This window comes from Scyliorhinus torazame, chromosome 19 (genome assembly GCF_047496885.1).
Source record: "Scyliorhinus torazame isolate Kashiwa2021f chromosome 19, sScyTor2.1, whole genome shotgun sequence".
Taxonomy (NCBI): Eukaryota; Metazoa; Chordata; class Chondrichthyes; order Carcharhiniformes; family Scyliorhinidae; genus Scyliorhinus; species Scyliorhinus torazame.
In genome coordinates this window covers 105,277,539-105,304,766 of record NC_092725.1, presented here as the reverse complement: position 1 = coordinate 105,304,766, position 27,228 = coordinate 105,277,539, and the positions used below count along the sequence as shown (strand labels likewise).

The 27,228-nt window shown below is 46.2% G+C and overlaps 1 protein-coding gene across 2 annotated transcripts in view; it reads right to left on the bottom strand.

The window, feature by feature from the left end:
• Nucleotides 1–215: 215 nt before the first annotated feature.
• chst11 (carbohydrate (chondroitin 4) sulfotransferase 11) overlaps nt 216–27,228 on the bottom strand; it is a 310,305-nt gene continuing 283,292 nt past the window's right edge. For both annotated transcript variants that reach the window (XM_072484989.1, XM_072484990.1), the window contains exon 3: nt 216–3,981. In XM_072484989.1, the coding sequence (XP_072341090.1) occupies nt 3,127–3,981 (855 nt within the window). In that variant the 3' untranslated portion in view covers nt 216–3,126. The remainder of the gene's footprint in view (nt 3,982–27,228) is intronic.

Sequence of the window (27,228 nt, the reverse complement as noted above, 5' to 3'; positions counted from 1 at the left end):
GTTTCTGACAGTACAGCACTCCCTCAGTACTGCATTGTAGTGTCGGCCTGAGTGATGTGCTCAGGTCTTGGGAGTGGGTCTTGAATCCACAGCTATCTATGATACGGGTGAGAATGTTAGCAACTGAACCACCGCTGACCCTTTTACTCACGAGCTATGAAGTACTAATTTTCATAAGCAGCTCATACAATCTTCGGAATAAATACGCAAAGCAATTATTTTCTTCCTGCATTTTAATGGAAGTTATTTAAAAAAATAATTAATCATGCTTGAGTGTAGCTCTCAAGATAGGTTGAAAGACTAAACCAACATATCACAACAGTAATTATCACAGACTAACAGTATAGATTCCAGCAGACAAAATCTAGACAGAGATAGATAAAGGGGTAGAGAGAAAGAGAAAGAGAGATAGCAAGAGAGCGAGGTAAAGAGATAGATAAATAGCAAGAGAGTGAGATAAAGAGATAGATAGAGAGAAAGAAAGGGAAGATAGATAGATAGATCAATCAAATTGATGTCAAGCCATCTACTACATACAAAGAATTTTTAAAAAACTGTTAAAGTTACTTGTCTACATAATGTTTTATGCATGCATGTAAGAAAATAACACTCTCTTCAACAAGAGCAGTATCATAAAAACTTGTTTAAGTTACCTAAAAACACTGAAGACTCTTTATTTGCAGGAATATCCAGCAATGGCTGTCCTAGTCCCCACTAACTTGCTTACATATTATGTCAGCGTAAATTCAGTAGAAGTCCCAGTGTCTATACATCTAAGAGTACGTCTAGGAATATTGAATACTTGGCTATCAGGAAGACAAGATAGGAGAAAGGAAAAAGAGTGAAGGGAAGCGAGTGGAATGCTAGCCAGCAATTCACCAGGGAAATGGCTCCTAACCCTTCATAACCAGAAATGTTCACTTCTGCATTCGAAGGATTTAACAGCACACTTGTCATTGAACAGACACCTCAAAATCTTATCATCACATAAATAACCTATCAGCTATTAGTGCCACTTTAAAGCAACTTAATTAACCTGTCGACAAAACTGTGCTAATTGAACAAATATTTAACCAAGCACTTAAATATGTTGGGAAGTTAATTAAAAATGGTGAGAGATGCTGGGCTGGAGAGTTTGGAAAGCTAGTGTGACAGAACTATAGACATTAAGAGTAAGTAAAGTAAATTCATTTTGTTTTCACTGGAGGTCCATTACTGTTAATGTGTTGAATCAGCCTTGACTTTTTTCTAGATTTCCAATCATTACCTAGGCAAATTGCTGCTGCCCAATTCTTTTATGGATGTGGAGATAACTTCTAGAATGTCTGTGGTGTTTCTCCTTCCAGTTGTAAATTTATCGGAAGATTGACAGAAGAACGCAGGAGCAGCATAAAGATCCTTTTCTGCAAGGGCTTCCCACTATAATCACAGTGCACTGAGTTGGAAGTCCCTGATTACTTATCCAATGTAGAGAAGCTACACCAAGGAGCAACCCATGCATCAGTTCTTGGAATGACCAATTCTCCCAATCTCCCTTCTAAGGGAGATTAATGGAAAGGCCAAAGATATGGCTGAGTTTCTGCTGGTGTAACAGAGGGAGATCTCCAAAAACTCTATAGCTAGAATTTTGAGTCCTTGTTTCTTTGTGCAGCTGACTGTATGGAACAGTTAGTGAGCTGTGGCAACTTCCCAATCCTGTCACCTTCACCATACAGAAGGATGAGGACATCAGGTGCAAGCAAACACCATCCCCATTGGACCCATAATAACCGTACCTTTACTGTTGAGGGGCAACATTTTGGAACTGCCTACCTAACAGCACTGTGCGAACACCTTCTACCTTCTCCAGGGGAAATTGGGTTGGCGATCAAACACTGGCCTCGCCATTGACGTCCATAATCTCAAGAATAAAGAACACATTAGTACCATCATTAACATACGCATGTCTGCTTTTTTGAGCAGATCAAATGCCTCAGAATTTTAATCTGATTGTTTAAACCTATTCAAACATAATTTTCACAGTTCGTTATGGCAGCAGTGCTGAGTTGGGGGACTTTGGTGAAAGTTCAGGGATGAAGGCAGCGATGCATTTGAATATTTCATTTCTCCAGTATTCTGTGTAATTTTGTAAAACGTGCTTCACAGTTTGAAAGAAAGGTCATTTTAATCTTAAAACAATTCTCCGCTCTCAAATTCTCAGCTAGCGGTTGAATTTAACGATGTACACACAATCGAGCACCAGCTTTACAGTTGCACAACACGACTCTCCGCTTTTTCGTTTTGGGGCTTTCCATAGAACCATGCAGGTAAAAAAAACAACACCCTCTCTTTTCCTCTCCTCCTCCAAGGCAAAACTATCCAGCAGGGCTTTGGTGTCTAGTAGGAGGTGGGGTTGGCTAGTGGAAGGGAAGCTTTTGGCTGCCTGCCATCATATTGGAAAATCCCAGGCAAACTTGCCCACAGTTTTCCGATAGGCGCTGAGGGCAGTAAATGCCGGCCCTGGACAAGTTGGGGAGCCCTCTTTGTGAAAGAGGTGCACAAAAGTGGCCCCACTGATGGTAGCGAAATTGTCAATCAACCTTGGTCTTGGCATCAAATGGCTGCAGTCTCGTGTTAGCTATCTTGGAAGAAAGGCAAACTGTAATCACTCTTTAAATCACTGGAATACTTGGAAACTAATTGATAAAATGCTGATCATAGAATAATATGGCAAGTGCCACACGAGACTCCTTTTTGACTCGCAGTCAATTTACATTCAAATCAAAGGGTACTTGTGCTTTTTAAAAAAAGGGTGAGATATTAACAGTGTTCCAAACTAAACCCTGGACACACGGAGACTCCGATTTCAAGACACCTCCCCGGCAGGTGATGAAAAATCTCTTACCTTACACAAAATGAACCACATGCCTATTCAGTTTCGCAGAGTATGCTAGTAAAAGGAATCTTTCAAACTAGCCATGGTTCCCGAGCTCTGCTGACAGAGCTGCTCTTCCTTACAAAGTTAATTAAATAATTTCCAAATTTTGCTGCTCGCAGCAACACTGAAAATCTTCATAAAAATTACAAAACAAAACAAAAAATGCAATTATAACAAATAAGGACTTAAATAAACCAAACATGCCACCCTCATGCCAGCTTCAGGTAGCTTGGCATGGAATAGTTAAACATTACAAAATCTAATTTGTAGAGATTGAACAGTTTTGTCTGGAAGGCAGCGCTGATGTTTTGGAAAAACTGGGCTGTCATTTCATCAGTAGTTCTGGTGGATTTGGCATAGGTGGGGAATTTGATGTAGTCTCTCACTCCAGCCAGATGCAGAATATAGTTTGCATCCTCTTGTAGCGTTTCATACTTCCCAATAAGGTTGTAGTGGATGTGGCACGGATGGCACAGTGAAGACACCGTCTCCCAGTGCTCGTTGAAGGGTTCCTCTTTCTGCGTGTGGGGGTCGACGAGGTAGCCCACAAACTCCTCGAACTTTACGTTGTCGCCGTTGAGCAAGGCGGCCTGCGTTGCGTTCTTCCGCTGCCGCCGGACGATCTTGGTCCCGTACCGCTTGTGAAAGGATGTGTTGTACCTCCTAGTGAACTTGTTTCTATACGCCGACACCAGCCTCTCAAAGGGCTCGCGTACAAACATGAACTTCAGGTAGTTTTTCAAGCGGTGGTTAATCTCTGGGATGCTGTACTGATTGAGTGTCTTGAGGTTTGACGACACATGGGCCTCATTTGCAGGGATTTCCATGGGGTCGGTGTACTTGCCTCTTCCTGTGAGAACCATCATGACCCTCTTCCAGTTTGTACAGGCCACTTTGGGCACATAGCAGTAGATCATCTCATGGTCTTCATCCACAACTAAATGTTTCAGGTCGTCCGAGGTCAAAACCCGCCTTTTACGACTTCTGGCGTTGTTGGCTTGACACGTCTGAGCGATTCGGTTTCGCCTTATCTGATGTGTGAGTTCGGTGCTTGAGAACTGATACTGAAATAAATCACATTAAAGAATTAAGAACATGTATGTACACGGGTGACACAAAATCATGAGGTAATTTTACTGTAACTTCTTTTGGAGATCTGCAGTGCATAAAAACACAAAGTAGGAAAATATCAGCTAAGTGAATGTGTAATGTAACAGTTTGCTCTTCTCCCATTTGTTTTAGTCAATCTTTGCTACCTCCTCCTCCTTTTACAGCATTGAAGAGCTGAAATGCAAGTCAGGTCTGGCAGCTAGCGCTCAGAATAGGGATCAGCTCATAGAAAACATAGAAGAGACCATTTGGCCCCTCGAGCCCACTTGACCATGGCTGAACTGGTATATAAACCCCACTCTCCTGCCGTATCCCCATAGCCTTTGATTGACTTTAAAGGTGAGTTGCTGTTTTGATTCTTGAATAGGGTGGACGTTCCTGACTTTGGAACCCTAAGTTCCGCGGTTCAGGAGGAAGTGGCTCAATGCCAACTTGCCAACTCTCCACCCCTTTTTGCATGATGGTTGCCCTTTGGCGACCGAGCTTAAGTTGTGCCAGTGGAGTCCAAGTCCCAAGCGGATGTCTGTAAAAGATGTGAGGGGGAGGAATGCTCATGACCCACTGCCTTATTTCCTGACCCACTGCCTTATTTCCTGGCTCACTCGACTGGTTAGGTTCCCCAATGAAGTTGTGCATTGAAGAGCATGGTGCTGTATTCCAGCCCTGGTTCTGGATGTCTCAGGGGCAAAACTGAAGATGTACAGGAATGTTTCTCCTTTTATAAAACACTCCAGAAGGTCTTGACATCCAAATTTCCTGAAAGACGTGTGGTTTGCTTTCATGCTACTTGCACTGGCACTAGGCTGTGCCATGATTGAGTCATCTCCCAAAATACGAGACACACTGGGATATACCCTGAAACTTGCTCTGAACAGCAAGCACAGAATGGCTGCCTCCATATTGAAATCCCCTGAGGAAATTGACTTCAGCTATTATTATTCAGAGAGATCAACTCATCATAAGAAAGGGCTTCACACACCGACCACAATAATTACCCAATTGCTGTAGGTTCAATTAGATTTAACCACACTTTTCAAGGTTGAAATCCTGGGTTGGGAGACAAATACAAAAACTTTTAACAGCAGTATGTAGTGTCTAGGGGAGATTGTAGGCATAGCATCACTAATCTGATAATCTAAGGCCCATGTTAATGCTTTGAGAACATGGATTCAAATCCCACTATGGCAATAGGTGGAATTTAAATTCAATTAATCAATTCAATTAATAATTTAAAAAAAATTATTTTAAATAATTTCAGTGACCATGAAACTATCATTGATTGTCGTAAAACCCCATTTGGTTCATGAATGCCCTTTAGAGAAAGAAATCTGCCATCCTTACCTGGTCTGGCCTACATGTCAACTTGACACTGACTGGACCTTTAAATTAGAATTGGCCTAGCAAACCACTCAGTTCATGGGCAATTGGGTAAGGATGGGCACAGCCCATGAAAGAGTATTAAAAAGTCCTTCAGAACAAAGAAGTTACTTGGATTCTCCGCATTCGGGATCCTCCGTTGTGCCAGCAGCGCACCCCACCCGGGGATTTCCCGACGGTGTAGGGCTGCCCACAATGGGAAATCCCATTGGCCGGTTGGTGGGCGGAGAATCCCGTTGCCGGCGGGGGCGCGCGGGATAGAGAATCCCGCTGCTGGTGGGGGGTGCACCCCACCAGTAAACTGGTGCGGCGGGGCAGAGAATTCCGCCCGAGATCTAAACACCTCACCCATTCTGAATTTCTCTTTCTGCTTTGTGGGAGAGTCAATTTATGAAGGCCACGCTGATAATGCTGTTGTTATAAAATTAACTTGCATGCCGATACTCTTTCAATGCAGAACAATGACCTCAGGTGCTTCTCAGTGATACGGGCAGACTGAAGTGGATGCCGAACCTAAGAAGGAGATGCAGAGGGAGGATGACCTTTTGTTGGATCAATGAGTTGGGTTTCAAGGAGGGTAAACATAGGCCAGAGCACCGGGGTTAACTCCACTTCAAAATAATGCAGCGGGATCTTTTACATTTAACATTTCATTGGAAAAACAGCCTTGCCGACAGTGCAGCACCCCCTTTGGTGGAGCATCAGCATGGACTGTGCGCTCAAGCTTCTTAAGTTGGGCTTGACCTCATGATCTTCCGACTCAGAAACAATTAGTGACACCCAGAGAACCACGGCTGACATTTGTCCCTATGCTGCCACGGCTTCTTGCTAATTGAAAGCGGCTGAATATCCAGTAAACTAGTCTTTAATTAGTAGAAAGAAAAGCATATTGGTAGTCATACGCAGCAGGCAGTGCCTTGGCATATCCGTTTCGCCTGTACACATGTGGTTCTCCCTTGGTTTCTGGTCTGGCGTTGAATGGCCAGGGCAGTCACAAGGCCCTATTTGTTGAGAATGTTGATGCTACTGTCCCAGTAGGTAGTTGTAATGTAAAGTCAGCATGAACCAATTTCCATGTGATTTCCTTTCATGTTTTACATGGGTTTCCACAGAACTCATTATAAGCCTGTTAGGCAGAGCTGCTAAGAGCGTGGTCTGTGAGACAGAACTGCACCATGTTAATAAGCTCCAGATGTGACACCTTGCACTGATAGAACCGGCAGCAGTTTGGAAAGAGAAAATAAGCAGAATGCAAAATAAAAATAATTACTTTAACTTGGCATTGCTTCATTTCAAGCCTTCCATACTTACAAGCTAGGGTTTTTTAAAAATTACAACATGTCATTCATTTTTGCAGGGAGTTTGGAAAATAGAAGATAAAATGGATTGCAAAAAAAGATCACATGCTACCTCAGCTTGGCTGGATGTGATAATGGAATAGCCAAGAATATAGCACCATCAAGCAAATATGCCCAGAGCTGGAGCTACACCTGTGGACATGAATGGTACAGTACTTGAAAGGGGATTGTGATACTCATTTGAAGGGTTCAAGTTGGGCATTTTCTTTACCTATTTTGTGGGTTTTTTTGAAAATCTTTTTATTGGCTCTTCTCATATTTATAAACAGTTGTTGTGTATATACATTACATTTTCTTGCCCGCGCTAATTTACTTTATTTTATAGAGAGGTTTAATGTGTCCTTCATTTAACTAACGGTATGTACATTTCGTTGCCCTCTGGATCGGTCTATGAGTGATTCTCCCCCCCCCCCATTCCTCCCCCCCCCATTGGCTTCAGCACACTCCCTCATCTCTTGTGGTTTCCCCACCTTCCTTCCACCCCCCCCCCCCCCCCCGCCCCCCTTAACGGGTTCCCTTGGCGGCAGGACGGACAGCACATGCAACATGCCATAGACTTTGGCGGGATCGGAAGATCCCATTGGCGGTCAGTGGTGAGCCCTTTCGCCGTTGGAAAATACGCCGCAGATGGGCTGGAAAATTCCACCTCAAGAATTAATGGTCAACTCAGTTACAAAATATATGGCGGAATTTTACGTCCTTGTCGCGGTGGTGGCAAGACCGTTAAATGCAGCGAGCCGTTCAACAGTCCATTGTCTTTTGCCACACCATAAAGTCCCACCAGTGTAAAATGCCGCCCATAGTTTGGGTAATAAGGCAGTAATTTATTTACTGCGATGCCCATAAGTAGCTCAAAGTGTTCTCTCTGTTCCCGATGACAATTAGAATCTTTGATTAAATTATTACCTACTTACTCTCTCCGGTCATTCGTATATTTGGATAGATACACAAAATACCCTGCACTGTACAATTCGAAACATCTACCTTGGGCCAATGACCAGTTTTCGGGACTGGTAATGGTAAGAAATCTATTCTGATTGAATGCCGAGGACATGTAATCAATGGAAGCTGGCCGTTTGTTTCTATAGACACAACAATCCTCTTTACCTCATTTATTTAAAAAAATTAACTTTATAATGTCTGAAAGGGTGAAGCACATATCGGTAAGTTATAGCGAAACAATTGCATTCCAAAACTTATCCCTTTGACAAAAAACATTTTCACTAAAATATATTCCTGAACTGCTTTAATGGGGAATAACTAAACAATTTTGTGTATTCACCACCCCAGGGACAATTCCAATTCAGATTCCAATTTAGGACAGTGACAGATGAGCTGCGCTGGACCAACACATTTTGCCAGTTTTAAGTCAAACTTTTAAAAAAAGGAAAATTACACTTCCACACTTGTAACTTTGTGGACTAACCAATGGCTAATGGTTGCTATTGTCTAATTCTGGTCCCCTGCGTCTCTGATTTCCTTCACTCCAGTGTTGGTGTCCGAGCCTCCAGCTGTCTGGGCTCGAGCTCTGAAATATCCTCCCCTAAACCTCTCCCCCAAGCTCCTTTTCTCTCTCCTCTTTTGAATCGTTCATTAGAGCTAACCTCTTTGATCACCTTTCGGTCATCTGTCTCTTCTGTGATTGACTATCAAATTCTATTTAAAGATTGCTCCTGTAAAGTGCCTTGGGACGTTCAATGACATTAAAGCTGCTACATTATTGCAGCTGACTTTATGACGCGCATGGAAAAGATTACAAGCAAGATTTTCCGGCCCTTCCTGCCAATGGGGTTGTCCAGTCCTATTGAAGGTGACCTCTCACCCCCCCCCCCCACCCCACCCCCCCACCCACCTCCCCCGGCAGGACAGGCGAGCCATGCAAAATGGGGTACACTTCGGCGGGAACCGAAGATCCTGTTGGCTGTCAATGGTGAGCCACCTCCAGCACTGGAAAACACACCGCGCAGGGGTGGGAAAATCATGCTCGATGTGTCTTTGATGCTGCTTCTCAATACTACCTGTGGGACTATGAAGCTTCATGTAAACCGAATAAAAGTTAATTGACCGCAAAAGCATGGTAATCCAATAGAATATGTTTACAGGTATATTCTGTTAAGTGATGACACAGTCCATGTGAGCTCCAGGATTGGTTTTGATCTCAAGAGGTCAGAGAGGAATTCTTCAGAACATGAAGAAAGGGATTGATCGCAATATTCCAGCCACCATGAGTGCAGGCAGGTTTGATGGTGAAGCTGGACTTTTTCTGCCCATTAATTTCATATGTTCATATAAAATACATACTTATCATTGTTTCTTTTTTCAGATGCGAAGAATTGCTGAACACAAGAAAACAACTGACTGGCCACTCTCTTTCACTTTTAGTGAATCCTTCATTTTGTTAGCTGTGCCTCAGTGTCTGCATTCTTGCCTCTGAGGGCATGGGTTCAAGTCCCACTCTAGGACTTGAGAACAAAATTCCAGGCTGACTCTGGTGATTGTCTCTTTAAGGGCAACACAGCAGAGGGACAATCGCCACACTGACACTCCAGTGGAGCACTGAGGGAGTGCTGCACTGTAGGAGGTGCTGTCTTTCGCACAGGATACTAAACAGAAGCCCAAATTGTCCACTCAGGTGGCAGCATTTGCAAGAAAGGAAAATAAGTTATCCCTCAAGCAACATCACAGGTTGACTATCTGATAGTCTACTATCTGATAGCAGTATAGACTATCTGATCATTATCACATTACTGTTAGTGGGAGCTTTCTGCGTGTAGATTGATCACCACATTTCCTACATTGTAACAGTGCCTACAAAGAAATACAGCATTGCCTGCACAGTGCTTTGCGATATCTGGTGGTAATTAAAGGTGCTATATCAATGCAAGTCTTTCTATTTTGAACAGGAGAACAGGATTTTGCCTCATTGATTTGACTTAGCTATTGGACTGAAAAGAGATAAGTATTTGTCCAACAAAGGTGTTGATTTCTTTTATATTATCAATAATTCACAGGACTCGTGCACAGGCACACCCAGGAGGAAGCCTCTTGTTCATGTGGAAGGTGTGCCACTTATTCCAGCTGCATTTATTTAGCACCTTTCACACGGTAAAACATCCCATGTTGCTTTATAGGACCGTCATTAGCCAAAGTGTATCACCGAGTCACTTAAGGAGATATTAGGACCAATGGGCCAAGGCTCAGTGTACAAGATGGGTTTTGAACAGCATCATAAATGAGGAGAGAGGGAGCCGGTTGGGTTCAGGATAGGGATTTCCGGGTCTTGGGGCCTAGGGAGCTGAAATCACAGCCACCAATGGTGCAAGTGTAGAGATCTCGGAGGGTTGTTGGGACTGGAGGAGGTTGCAGGTGGGGGAGGTGGGTATGAGGCCATGGAAAGATTTGAAAACAAGGCTGAAAAATGAACTACAGCTGGGTCCCGATGTCCCCCATGGAACTGGATCCATTTTGTTCTTTCAAATAGCATCAAAGTTAGTTAAATAATCTGAACCGTTCCTGAGGATAGAAATGAAAACCATAGCACTGTGCCCTGTTCAATCAATCCATTTATGCCTGTAGTATTGTGACGGCTGATTAATTATTTATCATTTTCTTATTATTATTTATTCTTTGATGGGATGTGGGCACCCCTGGAAAAGCCAGCATTTGTTGCCCATCCCTAATTGCCCTTGAACTGAGTGGTTTGCTCGGCCATTTCACAGGACAGTTCAGAGTTAACCACACTGGTTAAACAGCTGCTGGTTTTTTTCACTTCACTTCTCTCCATTGATCAGACCTTAGTGGAAAACAATGTTGTTTGCTTCATTAGTAACTCATACTCAAATGGCGCTGAACTACTTTGATTTTATATTGATCGAGGATCTAAAATTCTGATCAGAGCACCTTCTGTGATGTTCAATGTTGCATTGTTCTGTGTAAGCTCAATATGCTTCAGCGGATTCCTTCAGGTTTTGTTATTCATTCACGGGATGTAGATGACATTGGCACAACCACGTTTATTGCACATTTCTAAATGCCCTTGAAAAGGTGGTGATGGGCCGCCCCTTGAATAGCTACAGCCTCCATGTTGAAGCTACATCCACAGTGCTGTTACAGAGGGCGTTCCAGGATTTTGACCCAGCAACAATGATCAAAATGCAAACTATTTCCAAGTCAGGAAGGGGTATGCCCTTGTGGGCTTGGAGGCAGTGATGTTCCCATGTGTTTACTGCACTTGTCTTTCCGAAGGATAGAAGTTGCAGGTTTGGGAGATGCTGCTGAAGAAACCTTGCTGAGTTGCTGCAATGCATCTTACAGATACTACACCCTGCAGACACTGGTGGTGGAGAGAGTGAACTTATAAACTAATGGGTGGGGTTCAAATCAAGAGGACTGTTTTATCCTAAATGTTGTTGAGCTTCTTGAGTATAGGGGGAGCTGCACTCATCCAGGCAAGTGGTACACTTGCTTGTAAATGGTAGACAGGCTTTCAGTAGTCAGGAATAGGAAGGATGTGGAAGCATTGGAAAGGGTGCAAAGGAGAATTACCAGGATGCTGCCTGGTTTGCATGATAGGTCTTATGAGGAAAGGTTGAGGGAGCTAGGGGTTTTCTCTTTGGCGCGGAGGAGGATGAGAGGCGACTTAATAGAGGTTTATAAGATAATGAGGGGGATAGATAGAGTGGACGTTCAGAGACTATTTCCTCAGGTGGATGTAGCTAGTACAAGGGAGCATAACTATAAGATTCAGGGTGGGAGATATAGGAGGGATGTCCGAGGCACTTTCTTTACTCAGAGAGTGGTTAGGGTGTGGAATGGACTGCCTGCTGTGATAGTGGAGTCGGACACTTTAGGAACTTTCAAGTGGTTATTGGATAGGCACATGGAGCACACCAGAATGACAGGGAGTGGGATGGCTTGATCTTGGTTTTGGACAATGCTCGGCACAACATCGAGGGCCGAAGGGCCTGTTCTGTGCTGTGCTGTACTGTTCTATGAAGTGAGTCACCTGGGAAGAATTTCAGCCTCTGACCTGGTCTCAGAGCAACAATATTTATAGAGCTGGTTCAATTAAGTTTTTGGTCCCAGGAAGTTGATGGAGGGAGATTTGAGGATGACAATGCCATTGATGCCAAGGGGAGGCGCTTGCTTAGATTCTTTTGTTGAAAATGGTCATTGTCACCCCAGAGGGTGGTGGAATCTGGAACTCACTACCTGAAAGGGTGGTAGAGACGGAAAACCTCACAACATTTAAGAAGTATTTAGATGAGTACTTGAAACGCCACAGCACACAGGGCTATGGACCAAGCGCTGGAAAATGGGGTTAGAATAGATCGGTGCTTGATGGCTGGCACAGACACAATGGGCCAAAGGGCCTCTTTTTGTGCTGTTAATGCTACTTGCCACTTATCAGCCCAAGCCTGAATGTTGCCCAGGTCTTGCTGTAAATGGGCATTGATTCAGCATGTGAGGCAAAAACTGCACATTAGACAGCTAACATCCCTACTTCTGACCTTATGATGGAGGGAAGGTTACTTACAAAGCAGCTAGGTTAAGTGCTTACCTAAAATGGGCCCATGACAGGTCTTGGGGCTGAAGTTATTGGCCTCTACTAACCACCGCCACAACCATCTTCCTTTGTGCTGTGTGTGACTCCAGCCAGTGGAGGATATTCTCCCCAATTCCCATTGGTTCCAGTGTTGCTAGGGCTCCTTGATGATGCCTTGATATCAAGGGCATTCACTCCTACCTCACCTCTTGAGTTCAGCTCTTTTATCCATTTTTGGATCAAGGCCATAATGAGATTTGGCATAATCCAAACTGAGCATCAGTGAGCAGGTTATTGCTGACTAAGTGCCACTTGATAGCATTGTCGATGACACCTTTTTATCATTTTTCGCTGTTTGAGGGTGGACTGATGGGGCGGTAATTGGCTGGGTTGGCTTTGTCCTGCATTTTGTGTGGACAATATACCAGGGCAACTTCCAACATTGCCGAGTAACACAGATGTAGATAGATGCCAATGTCGTGGCTGCACTGGGACAGCTTGACTAAGGGCACAGATAGTTTTAGAGCTCAAGTCTTCAGTACAATTGCTGGAATATTGTCAGGGCTTTGCAGCATCCAGCACTTTCATGTGACGTGAATCAAATTGCTCAGGACTGGCATCTGTCATGCTGGGGACCTCCGGGGGAGTCAGTGGCACTTCTGGCTGAAACTATTTGTTCTTTCCTAGTCTAATTCTGCTCTCAGAGCTGACAAGAATAACATTCATTACTAGATTGACTTTATTGCATCAAATAGCCCATTCCCCAGCTCTGCAAAGTCTCTTACTAAACCAGCATTTGGAGCCTTAATAAGCTGTCACTGGTGTGAACTATTCCAGATCACCAGTGTCATGATATTCAAACACACACATCATGATAGACACACCAACAGACAAATCAGAACACACAACACCACAACCAATGACAGAAAGATATAAAAGCACAGACACGACCCCCGGTGGTCAGTATTAGCTGCAGAGGAGGACCAGGACAGATCTGTTACCAAACACACTCAGGGAGACAGCACGTGCAGAGTATCCAGAACGAACTGTATTATAAGAGTTAAAATAAAATAGAGTTGTACCACATGCAACTGTGTTGGCTCATCTGTGCACCAGAGCACCCAACACCACATGGTACAGGAGTGGATCGATACCTACCGGCATACCTCAGTGTACACAGACAACCAGCAGTGCCCAGGCAAAATGATAGAGCTCCCGGTTCCGCAGCCGCTCCAGTGCTACGGCGATCTCCGCGAAAACTGGCGGCGATTCCGGCAATGGTTCGAATTGTTCCTGGTGGCAGCTGAACTCCAAGACCTGGATGATAGCGAAAAAATTGAATTTCTCCTCACCATCGCCGGTGCAAGGGCAAGAGAAATATTCACAAGGTTCAGGTTCTTAAGGAGGCAGCAAAGGTACGATTACCAGGCAGTCCTGGACAAATTCTCCAAGTACTGTGAAGAAAACGCAATCCAATCGGCAAGTAAAGGTAAGAAAAGCTGCAGTACTCACCTCGTGGCTGGGATCCCGGAGCCCGAATTCCCAGAGGCCGAAATCCCGGGCCTGAGAGAGGGCTGGGTCGAGGTTGGCGGCCATCTTGCTAAAGGTATCACGCTAGCACAGTTGCGCGAGCAGTGCGCAGAACCGGAAGTTTTGTTTGCGCATGCGCGGGATGCTGCGCCTGCGCAGTCAAGAAAACGGCCATCGGTAAAGGAACAGCGATCTGAGCATGCGCAGTCGCTTCCTACGTGCTACATACCGAGCGTCAGGATGTCAGAGGCCCCAGACTGCACCAATTTAAAGGGGAAATGTCCCAAATCCAATTTAAAAGGGAAACGTCCCAAATCAAAAAAACAAAAATCTGTTAAAGCTGTAAAACAACCTTCCCTCACCTGGAATGACAGCACATTGCCGCAAATTGACCCAGGAGATGAATTTGACCTCCGAAGAACCCTCCGACAAGCAGTTACCTACGCACAAGCCGATGATTCCGACCTCGAATACTTCGATGACGATCTTTACAGTGTTTCCGGACCTCGCGAGCCCAATGATAGCTCCGTGGTCCTATACGACTATGACTCGGACGAACCTTTCGTGTTGCACATTGGCGGCCCCCACATTGAATCCGACGCAGATGCGGATTCATTTTTCGGATTTGAGGATCTTCAATCCAGCAGATATGACGTTCCAACTTATCAGTACCGGATGATGCTGCAGCCTGACATTAACAGACAGGGAGCGGTGCAAGCACACGGAGAGCGCCCTGCTGCCACACAGAGCGTGGTCCACGTCCCGCTCAACGTTCCCGACTCTATGAAAGAAGACATGCAAGACTCCAGAGTGCAGTCCTCGCATGAACCAGAAGTGACTCCAGTGTCACAAGCTTCCACAGCAAGCTCGTGGACAGACTCCACCTTGTTCCTGGCATGCAGGGCGGATGGATTGGTGCGTAGGCGCAATCAGCGAGCTTTGCGCCGCCTTCCACGCTCGCAACTGAACCGTACGCACACGCCGGATCCTCCACTGGTTCCCAAGGATGACTTCGTGGAGATGCCACGGATCATGCCCCTTCCATCGCCACCAGAACCAAACCACAGCCAAGGCACCACTAACAAAGATGTTGAATGTTATATTTGCACGAATGAAAAAACCAAGCACTGCACGAAGTACAACAAATGGTAAAGTAGAGACTTCGGCAACAGCATCACCTCCAACAGTCCAAGGTGAACCAGTGTGACCCCAAATCTCCACAGCTGAACCGGCTTGAGGACCAGCCCATTCTTGAGGCGGTCACCCTTTAGACTGGACTTATAACACTGTTCATACGTTCAAAAAGTCAAACACTTCTGTATTATAACCTGTTGTTGTTTATTGTTCCAGATATCGTCTGACCAGACCAATGTTCAAGTTTTTTTTTCTCTCGCATCCAAGTTTTGTTATGGTACAACCTTGTTAGTGTGACGCACCCGACATCGCCCCATGTAAATAGTTACGTCATATACACACGCTGTACACAACACACACACACACTCTTAGATGCACTCACGACACAATTATATTTATAACCACGTAGGCACATATCTTTGTAAAAAGGGGGGATGTCATGATATTCAAACACACACATCATGATAGACACACCAACAGACAAATCAGAACACACAACACCACAACCAATGACAGAAAGATATAAAAGCACAGACACGACCCCCGGTGGTCAGTATTAGCTGCAGAGGAGGACCAGGACAGATCTGTTACCAAACACACTCAGGGAGACAGCACGTGCAGAGTATCCAGAACGAACTGTATTATAAGAGTTAAAATAAAATAGAGTTGTACCACATGCAACTGTGTTGGCTCATCTGTGCACCAGAGCACCCAACACCACAACCAGGATATTGTACAGCACAAACCAGATAATATGGTGAGTCAGGAACCATCACTTTGCTAGCAATTCAATCCACATTTGAATTAGTTTCCTTCTGAAAACACTCCCAGTGCTGAGTCAGACTATCTAAAAGCTAATTTCCTGCCTGTGGATACTGTCGTTATCAATTAGTGACGCTGTGATAATAATACAAGTGGTGGACAGCACCAGTAATCAGGGCTGTCCAACTTCTGCCTTCTAATCACGTGGTGAAGGACTAATGAGGGAGCAGAGAATTACTAGAAGCTGAGGTTTCCTTACACTCGGTGATGTGCGTGTTTTCCTCAGCTCCCTATTAACCCACTCTGTTCACACAGAGTGATCACCAAGGGGCAGGTGAAAAAAGCCCATCCACAAGTAAGCAATTTAATGGCCTGGAAACTGGATCATGCCTAACTCAGAGGATGTCCCTGGGTTCAGTAGCAAGTACCTAAAATGGCGGTGGGAGGTCCACTGCATAATAGTCTGCCAGCCACATTAAAGGTGTGCTGGTGAGCTGTGGGCACCAGCTGTGACTTCAGTGGCACCTTGCCAGTCAAAGTGGCCATAAGATTGGCCAGCTGTAATGCCGGTCAAGGGTCGGATTGATGAATCCAGGCAGATGTATTCCCAGAGGTTTCATCATGTGAGCTGTTGCTGTTGGATTGCCGATATATCTTGGAGCAATCTGAGACACACGTCGCTAAATGTGCAACAGGTTTATGTACAAGACTTTTAAAATAACTCTGCAATCAGAAAATGTCTGCACCCAACTCTTGCTTTTTAGTAGGTTCTGTGGTGTCGGTTTACTTTGCTCTGAGTCCACACCCAAGCTGAACCAATCAAGTACAGTAAGAATAGATCAGTTACCAGACATAGTCAAACACCGAACACTATGGTCGGGTTTCTCCGGTATTCGGCAGGGTGGGCCGTACCGGCGCCAAAGAGCGGCGTGAACCACTCGGGCGTCGGGCCGCCCGGAAGTTGCTGAATCCTCCGCACCTTCGGGGGCTAGGCCGGCGCTGGAGTGGTTGGCGCCGCGCCAACCGACGCAGAAGGGCCTCCGCTGGCCGGCGCGTGTTGGCGCATGCGCAGGAGCGCCAGCATGTTACCAGAACCGCTGGCGTGATTCCTGCGCACACGCAGAGCATTTCCTCTCGCGCCGGCCATGGCAGAGCTTCACACAGGCCAGTGTGGAGGGAAAGAGTGCCCCCACGGCACAGGCCCTCCCGCAGATCGGTGGGCCCCGATGACGGGCCAGGCCTCCTTGGGGGCCCGGATCCCCCCGCGCCCACCCGAGGACTCCGCAGGCCGCCCTCAGAGCCAGGTCCCGCCGGTACGGACCTGATCTAATCAACGGCGGCGGGACTGGCCGAAAACGGGCGGCCGCTCGGCCCATCGGGGTCCAGAGAATCGGCGAGGGGCCCACCGACGCGTTGCGTTCCCCGCCAAAAAAACGGCGCTGGAGAATTTGGCAGCCGGTGTCAGAGCAGCGGGGCGGGATTCACGGCGCCCCCCGGCAATTCTCCGACCCGGCGGGGGGTTGGAGAATCCCGCCCTATATCTTCCTTTGACAAGGCCCCCAATCATTGATCATCCAACATGCCCCTCCTCATGATGGCAGCCTTTCCAAGACGAATTGGAAAGTAAATATATTCTTCATTCCTTGTTTAGATGATTCTTGACGGCGGGTTAAAGGCATGTTGTCCCCCATTTTTAAAACTAATGAGCAGAAGTGTTCACATAAAACATGTGAAAAACACAGTTCAGGATTTTGCGCCCATGGTGAGTGAGAGGTGCCAATAGAAACATGGGAACAACATCCTGTGAGAGTCAAAAACCAAGAATCTTGCAGGCAAGGTCTCGTTTCAGATTTTCCCCAAAGGGCAGTGCCAAGGGGGCCTCCTCAGGGGAGCTCCAATCGGGGTGCGAGGGTGTTCCCTTACCCGTCGGGGGTAAGGCCCTTGCCTGTGTACGTGGTGTCGGAGCCTCCGTGTATGTGGGGGGTGGATTCCCTGTTATTTTTAACTGGAGATTGGGACGCCCTTATCTCAGGATTCCCGGCGTTGCCAGCCTTTCCCAGCCCCACCCCACCAGCCTGATGGCGTGAGCCACACCCGCCATTGCTTCTGTACAGGGTGCTGGCGAGAAACGCGACTATGCAGCCGACAAGCTGCACATTGGTGTCCTTGCCTCAGCCTCTGTGCAGGATTGGAAAAATCACACTCCCAATTTTTAATGCCCTTCCAGTGTCCGGGAGATTGACATTCAATTCGATATGTATCTGTTTCCATCGCTCTTTCAGGCGGTGTGTTCCAGATCGTCAGAATTCACCGCGTTTAAAAAATCTTTCCTCACCTCTGTTTCTTTTGTCAATTACTGTGCATTAAATCTGTGTCCTCTGGTTATTGAACCTTCCTGCCTCTGGAAACAGTGACTGGGATTCTCCAGCCTCCCAGCCACCTGTTTATCGGCAGCGTGAGGCGGAACGCTGCTCGCTGGCAGTGGGATTCTCTGCTCTCTCCCTCCCCCCACTGTCAATGGGAATTCCCATTGAAGCCACATCATGCCGCCCAGAAATCTGGAGCCAGGGGTGCGCTGCCGGCAGGATGAAAGAATTCCACTGGCAGCAAACATCCAGGGAATTCTGGGCAGTTTCTCTTTATTTACTCTGTCCAAAACCTTTTGAACACTTTGATTAAATCTTCTCTTAACTTTCTCTGCTCTGAAGAGAGCAACTTCAGCTGCTGTATGTCAAATTAAACTTCACTCTCTAACTCTTTCTGCAGAGTTGGAGCTAGGGATATTTACAGAGGCTCTGTTTGATGACCTCTCTGTCACAGATCAAGACCATTAACTCGCTCCATTTCCCTTAGGACATGTTCCTGCCTCCAACCTCCTGCAGATACATTTGTGGAACAGTCGCTGAGGAATTATTACTGAGGGGAATATCATAATTTAACTCATTCAGTCCTGTCACACAATCTGGGTTTAATATCTCTTGTAAAGCCTTTATTGAAACCTTGTAGAAGATATCAAAGTGGATCAAAATATAATGAGGATGACATAATAGGATGGAATCAATCAGGAGGTTCACTCAACTGTAACATTTCCTCTCGAATCACATAGTAAGATCCTCTCTGATTTTCTAAAATCTGCAAGGATTTGTTTTCATTCTTTCATGGGATTTGATCATCCTTGGCTGGGCCAGCAATTATTACCATTCCCGAATTGTTCTTGAGCAGGTGCCTTCTTGAATCGCTGCTGTCCAGTCACGCGCTCATAGATCTGTGGGACTGTCTATTTAATCACTGTGGTGCACCCACCGTGCTGTTAGGCACCCAGCGACAGTGAAGGAACGGCAATATATTTCCAAGTCAGGATGGTGTTTGGCCGAGTGGGGAACTTGTAGGTGGTGGTGTTCCCATGCATTTGCTGCCCTTGTCCTTCAAGGTGGTAGAGGGCAGGGCATGGGGTTGGAAGGAGCTGTTGAAGGAGCCTTGGTGAGTTGCTGTAGTGCATCTTGTAGGTGGTACACATGGCTGCCACTGTGTCAATCATGGAGGGAATGAATGTTTAAGGTGGTGGATAGGGTGCTGATCAAACAGGTTGCTTGGTCCAGAATGGTGTCGAGCCTCTAGAGCACTGTTGGAACACACTCATTCAGGCACGTGGAAAGCATTCCATCACACTCCTGATTTGTGCCTTGCAGATGGTGGACAGGCATTGGGGAGTTAGGAGGTGAATTACTCTCTGCAAAATTCCCAGCCTCTGACCTGCTTTTGCAGCCACATTATTTATATGGCGAGTCCAGTTAATTTCTGGTCAATGGTGACCCCCAGGATATTCCCAAACAATTTTAGGAGTGTGAACGTATTTTAGTATCTTCGTATTTGGCTGAGAGGAATCTGGCACCTTGCCAAACATAATTGTCCCTTACTTAGGAATTGGATAAATACTTTAATGGGGAACATTTGGAAGGCCATGGGGAAAATGGGAGATACTTATAGTGTGGGGGTGAGAGAATGAAGCATGAGTCATAGCCACAGAAACCAAGGGAAGAGAGTGCTAATAGCCAATTTTTCTATGCCTTTTAGCTTTGACAAAGGGTCACCTGGACTCGAAACGTTAGCTCTTTTCTCTCCCTACAGATGCCGCCAGACCTGCTGAGATTTTCCAGCATTTTCTCTTTTGGTTTCAAATTCCAGCATCTGCAGTAATTTGCTTTTATTACATGATAGCCATTCACTGGTTCAATGCACAAGGCAATGCCTCGAACAATCAGAGTCAAGCTTCCTGGTTTAAATTTCAAACAATGCTGGGCAGTTAACGGTCAGTCACCGTCAACTGGTGCGTTCTCCAAAGCAATGACTCTACCATCAAAGTTCTCATTGTAAAAAGTTGTTGTTTCCCCTGACATTAGTATTCTTGCAATTGTCCTGATGAATGCAAGATGAAAAGCTTCGACAGAATGACTTTTTTCAGCAACACACAACTGTACAGGAACTGTCAGAAAATCTACAATTCTCTCATTACATAGTTTACATAGAATTTACAGTGCAGAAGGAGTCCAGTAACAATGCCACTATGTGCTCTCCTCCCCGCCACCCCCCCCCCCCCCCCCCCCCCCCACCTACCTGCACTTACCTTCCAAGTAATAGAAGTTTTAAAAAACATTAAGTTTAAAAATGAGATTAGTGACTCTTTATTAGTCAAAAGGGATGAAAATGGGTTCATGGAGTCAGGCTACAATCTCGCTGAAAGACTGATCAGGCTTGGGGGGCTAAATGGCTGCCTCCTGTTCCTATGGGGACATAAATGGAAGCTGAGGCAACACAGCAGGATATTTATCTATCCGAACCGACCACTGGCTGATCAGGTAGCTCGAAAGTAAATTAGCAGACATGAGAAGCAATTCGGTCTGTGCGAGCAAACTTGCAAAGAAATTCCATAGGTGTGAAACGTAGGTGAATACAACTCCACAGGCTGAGCCCCTCAGGACTGATTCCAGTCAGCAATTTGTACTAACTGTGTTTTCACTCAATGGATTAAAGATCCAATAGCTTTTGTTTTGCAAATAACTCCCAAATTCAATTTAATTGATCATGTTCTGCAGATCTTAAATAGAAGAACTCCTGGTATCTGGAGCATAACTTACGTAAATAAACCTTCAATGATAAAAAGCAGGGACAATATTTTGTGAGAGACCAACTGTTTGAATCAGAACTTCAGTAAACTTCCCAAGGCCAAAAAAATAAAAATCCTTATCAAGTTGGAGAGGACAACATGTCAAAAAAAGAACATCACTACAAATGCCAGAAATCTGAAATAAGGACGAAAAATGCTGGAAATGTTCAGCAGGTCAGGCAGTATCTGTTGGTTTTCTGGTGCAAAGAGTTGGACCCGACTGAGCATTGCAGACTGGCACATTGCAGTCCTGTCCAAGGCCCAGGACTACGTGCTGAACGATGCACTAAAGCTTGGGGCAGCTGCCGCAGATGCGCAATGGGAGAAGGTCGCTGACTAAGACCTTTCAGCCACAGTGAACTGAGGGGCTTGAAAGTGTACAGAGCCCCTCAGGCTGTATGACACACGTTGATGTACACAGTGAGTATTACATGTATCACAATTGTATGGAAGCATTTCAGAGTACAACATGATTTAGATAGAAAACCTGAACATTATTGCACTTTGTGCGGTGGCCATTTTTAAATGTTTGTAATGTTCTTTCAGATATTTTATGACTCAAGTATATTTTATGCAAAACAAAATTGACAGAGAAACAGAGTTAAAGGGCTGGATTTTGAAGGGTCCATGTTCCTCAGATAAAACCTTGGGGGAGCCTGCATACATTCCTGATGGCTGCCCTGCATCAATTTAACACTAGGAGCAAGGTGAGACTATTTTAGTAGGAAGTCGTGCCTCAGAGAGCTGCTGGCCAATCGGAAGGTCAGGGGCTCTGTAACCCCAGCAGCACCGCCACTGCCGGGACTACAGGAAGTCGCACACGCACAGAGGAGTGTGGGGTAGCCCAGCGTTTAGGGGTCTCAATCACTGAGGGGTGGGTGCAGGACTGGGTTCAAGTAGCCAGGGACCAGTCCCTCTGCCCAGGTTGCGGTGAGATGAGAACCATAACTGCCCATTGTTTGGTCACTGAAGGCCTCTGTCGGCACAAGATGGTTGGGCTAACCAGCTCTCTCTCACATTGGCTGGATTTTATGTGCCGACCCCCACCACCACCCTCAAACCTGCTGGCAGGGGAAGTATAAAATCCAGCTCAATGCTTCAGGTCTATGATCCTTCATCAGAACGGTCATCTCCCTGTTGCTCTTGTGAAAGTGCTGAGGCCTTCTTCTTGAACCATTGCAGTTCGTGCAGTGAAGGTTCTCCTACATAATCCCAGCACCTTCTAAATGGAAAGAAAGAAGACAAATATAAGGGAAAAATAATTGTCTCCCTCAAATGGTCCTGATGAAATGTCATTACCTGAAATGTTAACTCTTCACAGGTGATGCCAGAGTGTTTCCAACATTTGCTGATTTTATGTACAGTACAGACCGTGCTCAACTAGCCTGTGCTTCCGTAACCCAAAACAAAACATACATTCATGCACAGCAACCTGTTACCTGCAAACAAAAGGGATATGTTCAAGCCTTGCACCCGTTGTGAATTACCCGGGAGCTTGGGGAACCTGTAGTTCCCTGTCGATTTCTCCATGGCAATGCCTCAGCCAATAAAAGTTGACTTCCCAACCAATCAGCACCTTTTTTCTCCCTGCAGTATAAATTGTTGTGAACGTTTATAATTTTCCATTCTTGCATTTGTCCTGATGAGTGCAAGACAGAAAGCTTTGACCATAGGTTTCTCTTTTCAGCGATATTTCTGTGTTACGGCAAAAAAGAGGTCACAAATTTTAATCACAAATTCAAACCCGGGTTATTTCATGCTGAGAAAGAAAGTATATTTTGAGGCAAAGTGAAAGTAACTGTGCCCCACAATCGATCAGCCACATGTTGAATAGGCATGAGAGTGCAGTACTGTCAGCATTGAAGAAGCTGGCACTGTTCCATTTGGAGGAGAGAGTATTAGGAGGAAATCTGACAGAGGTATTCAAAATCATGAAGGGTGTAGACAGGGTAGGTGAGTTCCCTTTAGCAGGAAGGCCGCGAACCAGTGGATGCTGATTTAAAGTAAATGGCAAAAGAAGCAATGACACCATGTGGAAGAGCTTTTTTACACAGTGAAAGGTTAGGATCTGGTATGCATTGCCTAACAGTGTAGTGGAGGCTGATTCCAACAAAGCTTTCAGAAAATAATTGGATAGTTAACTGAAAATAAATTGCAGCGCAACGGGGAAAACGCAGGTGCGCTGTTCTTGAAGATAGATTATCATCTATAGATTACAGTGCAGAAGGAGGCCATTCGGCCCATCGAGTCTGCACCGGCTCTTGGAAAGAGCACCCTACCCAAGATCAACACCTCCACCCTATCCCCATAACCCAGTAACCCCACCCAACACTAAGGGCAATTTTGGACACTGAGGGCAATTTATCATGGCCAATCCACCTAACCTGCACATCTTTGGACTGCGGGAGGAAACCGGAGCACCCGGAGGAAACCCACGCACACACGGGGAGGATGTGCAGACTCCGCACAGACAGTGACCCAAGCCGGAATCGAACCTTGGACCCTGGGGCTGTGAAGCAATTGTGCTATCCACAATGCTACCGTGCTGCCCAAAATAGAGAGCTGGCACGGGCATGAGGGGCCCAATAGCCCTCTTCAGTGAATCAGCCATGATTTATGGAAGCACAATTCTAAAATTAATTCTCGGAATGCGGCGGTTGCTGGTAAGGCTGGAATTTATTGCCCATGCCCCCTAGCCCTTGAGAAAGTGGAGGAAGGCCTTCTGCTTGAACCATTGCAGTTTTTGTGGTGACGCTGCTCCCACATTAACCCAACACCTTCAGACGGGGAAGGGAGAAGACTTGTGTGAGAGGAGGGGTTAAGCCGGGGAGGAGGTCGTGAAAGCAAAAGAAAATGGCTCCTTCAGTTGGTGCCATGCAATGGCCATATCATGGAAACTTCCACCTCATGGTTAAAAAAAAGAACTGCTTCGAGATGATAGTGACCTTTCCAATGGCATTGTTATATCAGTGTTAATGGCCAGGATTGAGAAAGATGTCGATCTCTGCTCACCAACTCCAGGCAGGGACTGGTGTATCAGAGATAGCAATTGAAGAGGTTTCAACTTTGCGGATCCAAAGGGAGTTTGGGGACTTTTCGGGGTATAAACTCAATGTAGGGAAGAGTGAGCTCTTTGTGGTGCATCCAGGGGACCAGGGAAGGGGGATAGACGAGCTACCGCTGAAGTGGGCGGAAAGGAGCTTTTCATACCTGGGGATCCAAGTAGCTAGGAGTTGGGGAGCCCTGCACAAGCTCAATTTGATGCGGTTGGTGGAGCAGATGGAGGAGGATTTTAAAAGATGGGATATGCTGCCACTCTCATTAGCGGGTAGGGTGCAGTCGATCAAAATGACGGTCCTTCCGAGGTTTCTCTTTGTGTTCCAGTGCCTTCCCATTTTGATCCTCAAGGCCTTTTTCAAACGGGTAAGCAGGAGCATCATGGGATTTGTGTGGGCGAATAAGACCCCGAGGGTGAAGAGGGTGTTTTTGGAGCGTAGCAGGGACAGGGGAGGGGGAGGGGGCTTGCGCTGCCAAATCTATGTGGCTATTATTGGGCAGCCAATGTGGCGATGATCCGTAAGTGGGTAATGGAGGGAGAGGGGACGGCGTGGAAGAGGCTAGAGATAGTGTCCTGTGTGGGCACGAGCCTGAGGGCGCTGGTGACGGTCCCGCCGACAAGGTACACCACGAGTCTGTTGGTGGCAGCGACGCTGAAGATCTGGGGGCAGTGGAGGCGACACAGGAGCGGGTCCCTGATTCGGGAGAATCGTCGGTTTGCCCCGGGAAGGATGGATGGGGCGTTTTGGAGCTGGCATTGGGCAGGGATTAAAAGAATGGGGGACCTGTTCATTAATGGACGTTTGAGAGCTTAGGGGCGCTGGAGGAGAAATTTGGGCTACTTCCGGGAAACGCTTTCAGGTATATGCAAGTGAGGGCGTTCGTGAGGCGACAGGTGAGGGAATTCCCGCTGCTTCCAGCACGTAGGATTCAGGACAGGGTGATTTCGGGTGTATGGGTTGGAGAAGGCAAGGTTTCGGCGATTTACCAGGAGCTGCAGGAAGAGGAGGAGGCCTCGGTGGAGGAGTTAAAGGGCAAGTGGGAGGAGGAGTTTGGGGAGGAGATAGATGAGGGTCTGTGGGCTGATGCCCTGAGTAGGGTTAATCCTTCCTCCTCTTGCGCCAGGCTCAGCCGAATACAGTTTAAAGTTGTTCACAGAACGCATATGACAGGGGCGAGGTTGAGTAGGTTCTTTGAGGTGGAGGACAGATGTGTGTGGTGCTCGGGGAGCCCAGCAAACCACGTCCATATGTTCTGGTCGTGCCCGGTGCTGGATGGGTTTTGGAGGGGTTTTGCGAGGACTATGTCCAAGGTGGTGAACGCCCGGGTCAAGCCGAGCTGGGGGTTAGCATTATTTGGGGTATCGGATGAGGCGGGAGTGCAGGAGGCGAAAGAGGCCGGTATTCTGGCCTTTGCGTCCCTGGTAGCCCGGTGGAGGATTTTGTTACTGTGGAAAGATGTGAAGCCCCTAGTGTGGAAGCCTGGATTAATGATATGTCAGGGTTCATCAAGCTGGAGAGGATAAAGTTTGCCTTGCGAGGGTCTGTGCAAGGGTTTTTCAGGCGGTGGCAACCGTTCCCAGAGTATCTCGCGGAGCGTTAAGAGGAGGTCAGCAGCAGCAACCCGGGGCGGGGGGTGGGGGGGGGGGGGGGGGGGGGGGGGAGGAGGCGAAGGGGGGGGTTATTTTGGGGTGGCGTTTGGGTTAAGGTGGGGTGTTTCCCTATTTGTGTTTCCACTGTTATATGGGGGGTTATTGTATCTGGGGGAAATCCTATGTATAATTTCTGCTTGTTGTGTTTTTGTTTCTTTTTCTTGTGGGGGGGGGGTTTGTTGAAACTTTGTTGAAAAATTTGAATAAATATATATTTTTTTAAAAAGAAGAGGTCTCAACTTTACATCTACATGCAAAGAAAGATCATGAATTTTTATAGCACCTTTTTACAATCTGAGGCTGTTTGAAAGCATTTCACCGTCAATGATGTATCTTTCAAGTATGATCATGATTTCAATGAGGGAAATACAACAGCCAATTTGCACACGGCAAGCTCCTAGGGCAGTGAATAGGTCATCTATTTTCAGTGGTGCTGGTTGATGGATGACCATTTTTCAGGATTCCCCTGTTCTTTTTATTACATTGTAATGGGATCTCTTACAACCTACTCAGAAAAAGCTTTAGGTTAACATTTCATGGAAAATGCATGATTTCCCACAGTGCGTGGCACTGCATTGTGTTGTAATGTTCCTTTAAGGGGTAGTAGCATGCCATCACTTGGAGGGATGCGCGTTATTTGATACAGCCTCAGTTTCATTATGCTTGGTGCAGAACACAGACACACAGCTCAGCGGTTCTCAACCTTTCTTTCCATTTATTTGATCATGAGACGCGAGGGTCATTGGACAGACCAGCATTCCTTGCCCATCCCTAAATGCCCTTAAACGTTCTCGGCCATTTCAGAGGATGATTAAGAGTCAACCACATTGCAGTCGGTCTGGGGTCATATTTGGCCAGGCTAGGTAAGGATGGCAGATTTTCTTCTCTGAAGGATATTCGCGAACCAGATGAGTTTTTTACGACCATTGGTAATATTTTAGTGTCACCGTTACTGAGACTACCGTTCAATTCCATTTTATAAAAATTGAATTTAAATTCCATTTGAACCAATGTCCCCAGAAGATTAGTCTGGATTACAAGTCCTGTGACATTACCACTGTGCTATCATCTTCCCAGGTAGCCATATATATGCTCACATGTGCCTAGAATTAACAAATTAATTCACACCATGTTTGCACAATTTCTTATGTGCGGTTGATGTCTTTATGGACACCAGGGATAACTCCCCTGCTGTTCTAAGAAATAATGCTGTGGGATACTTAACATCCATCAGAGGGTGGATGATTGGTGGGGGGGTGGGGGGGGGGGGGGGGGGGTGGAAGGGACGGCTCTTGGGTTAACGTCTCACCCGAAAGCCAACATTGCTGAGAGTGATCTGGTCCCTCAGTAGAACACCTGAGTGTCAGTTCTCATTTCTGTGCTCAGGGACGGAGTGGGGCTTGAACCTACAGCCATTGCACAAGTTTGGAAGGAATGGGTATGAGGCTCATCCACGTTCTGTGGGCATAACCCTCTCCCCAGTCGCTCACCTCAGGAATGTTGAGGTTCCCTGGCTCACTAAATTCACCTTTGACCTTTTGCAATACGTTTGCTGCTCCCCAAGGCTGACCACCATTTCACTGCCAGGTGGAACACATTTTTTAACAGGCTTTAATTGTAAAG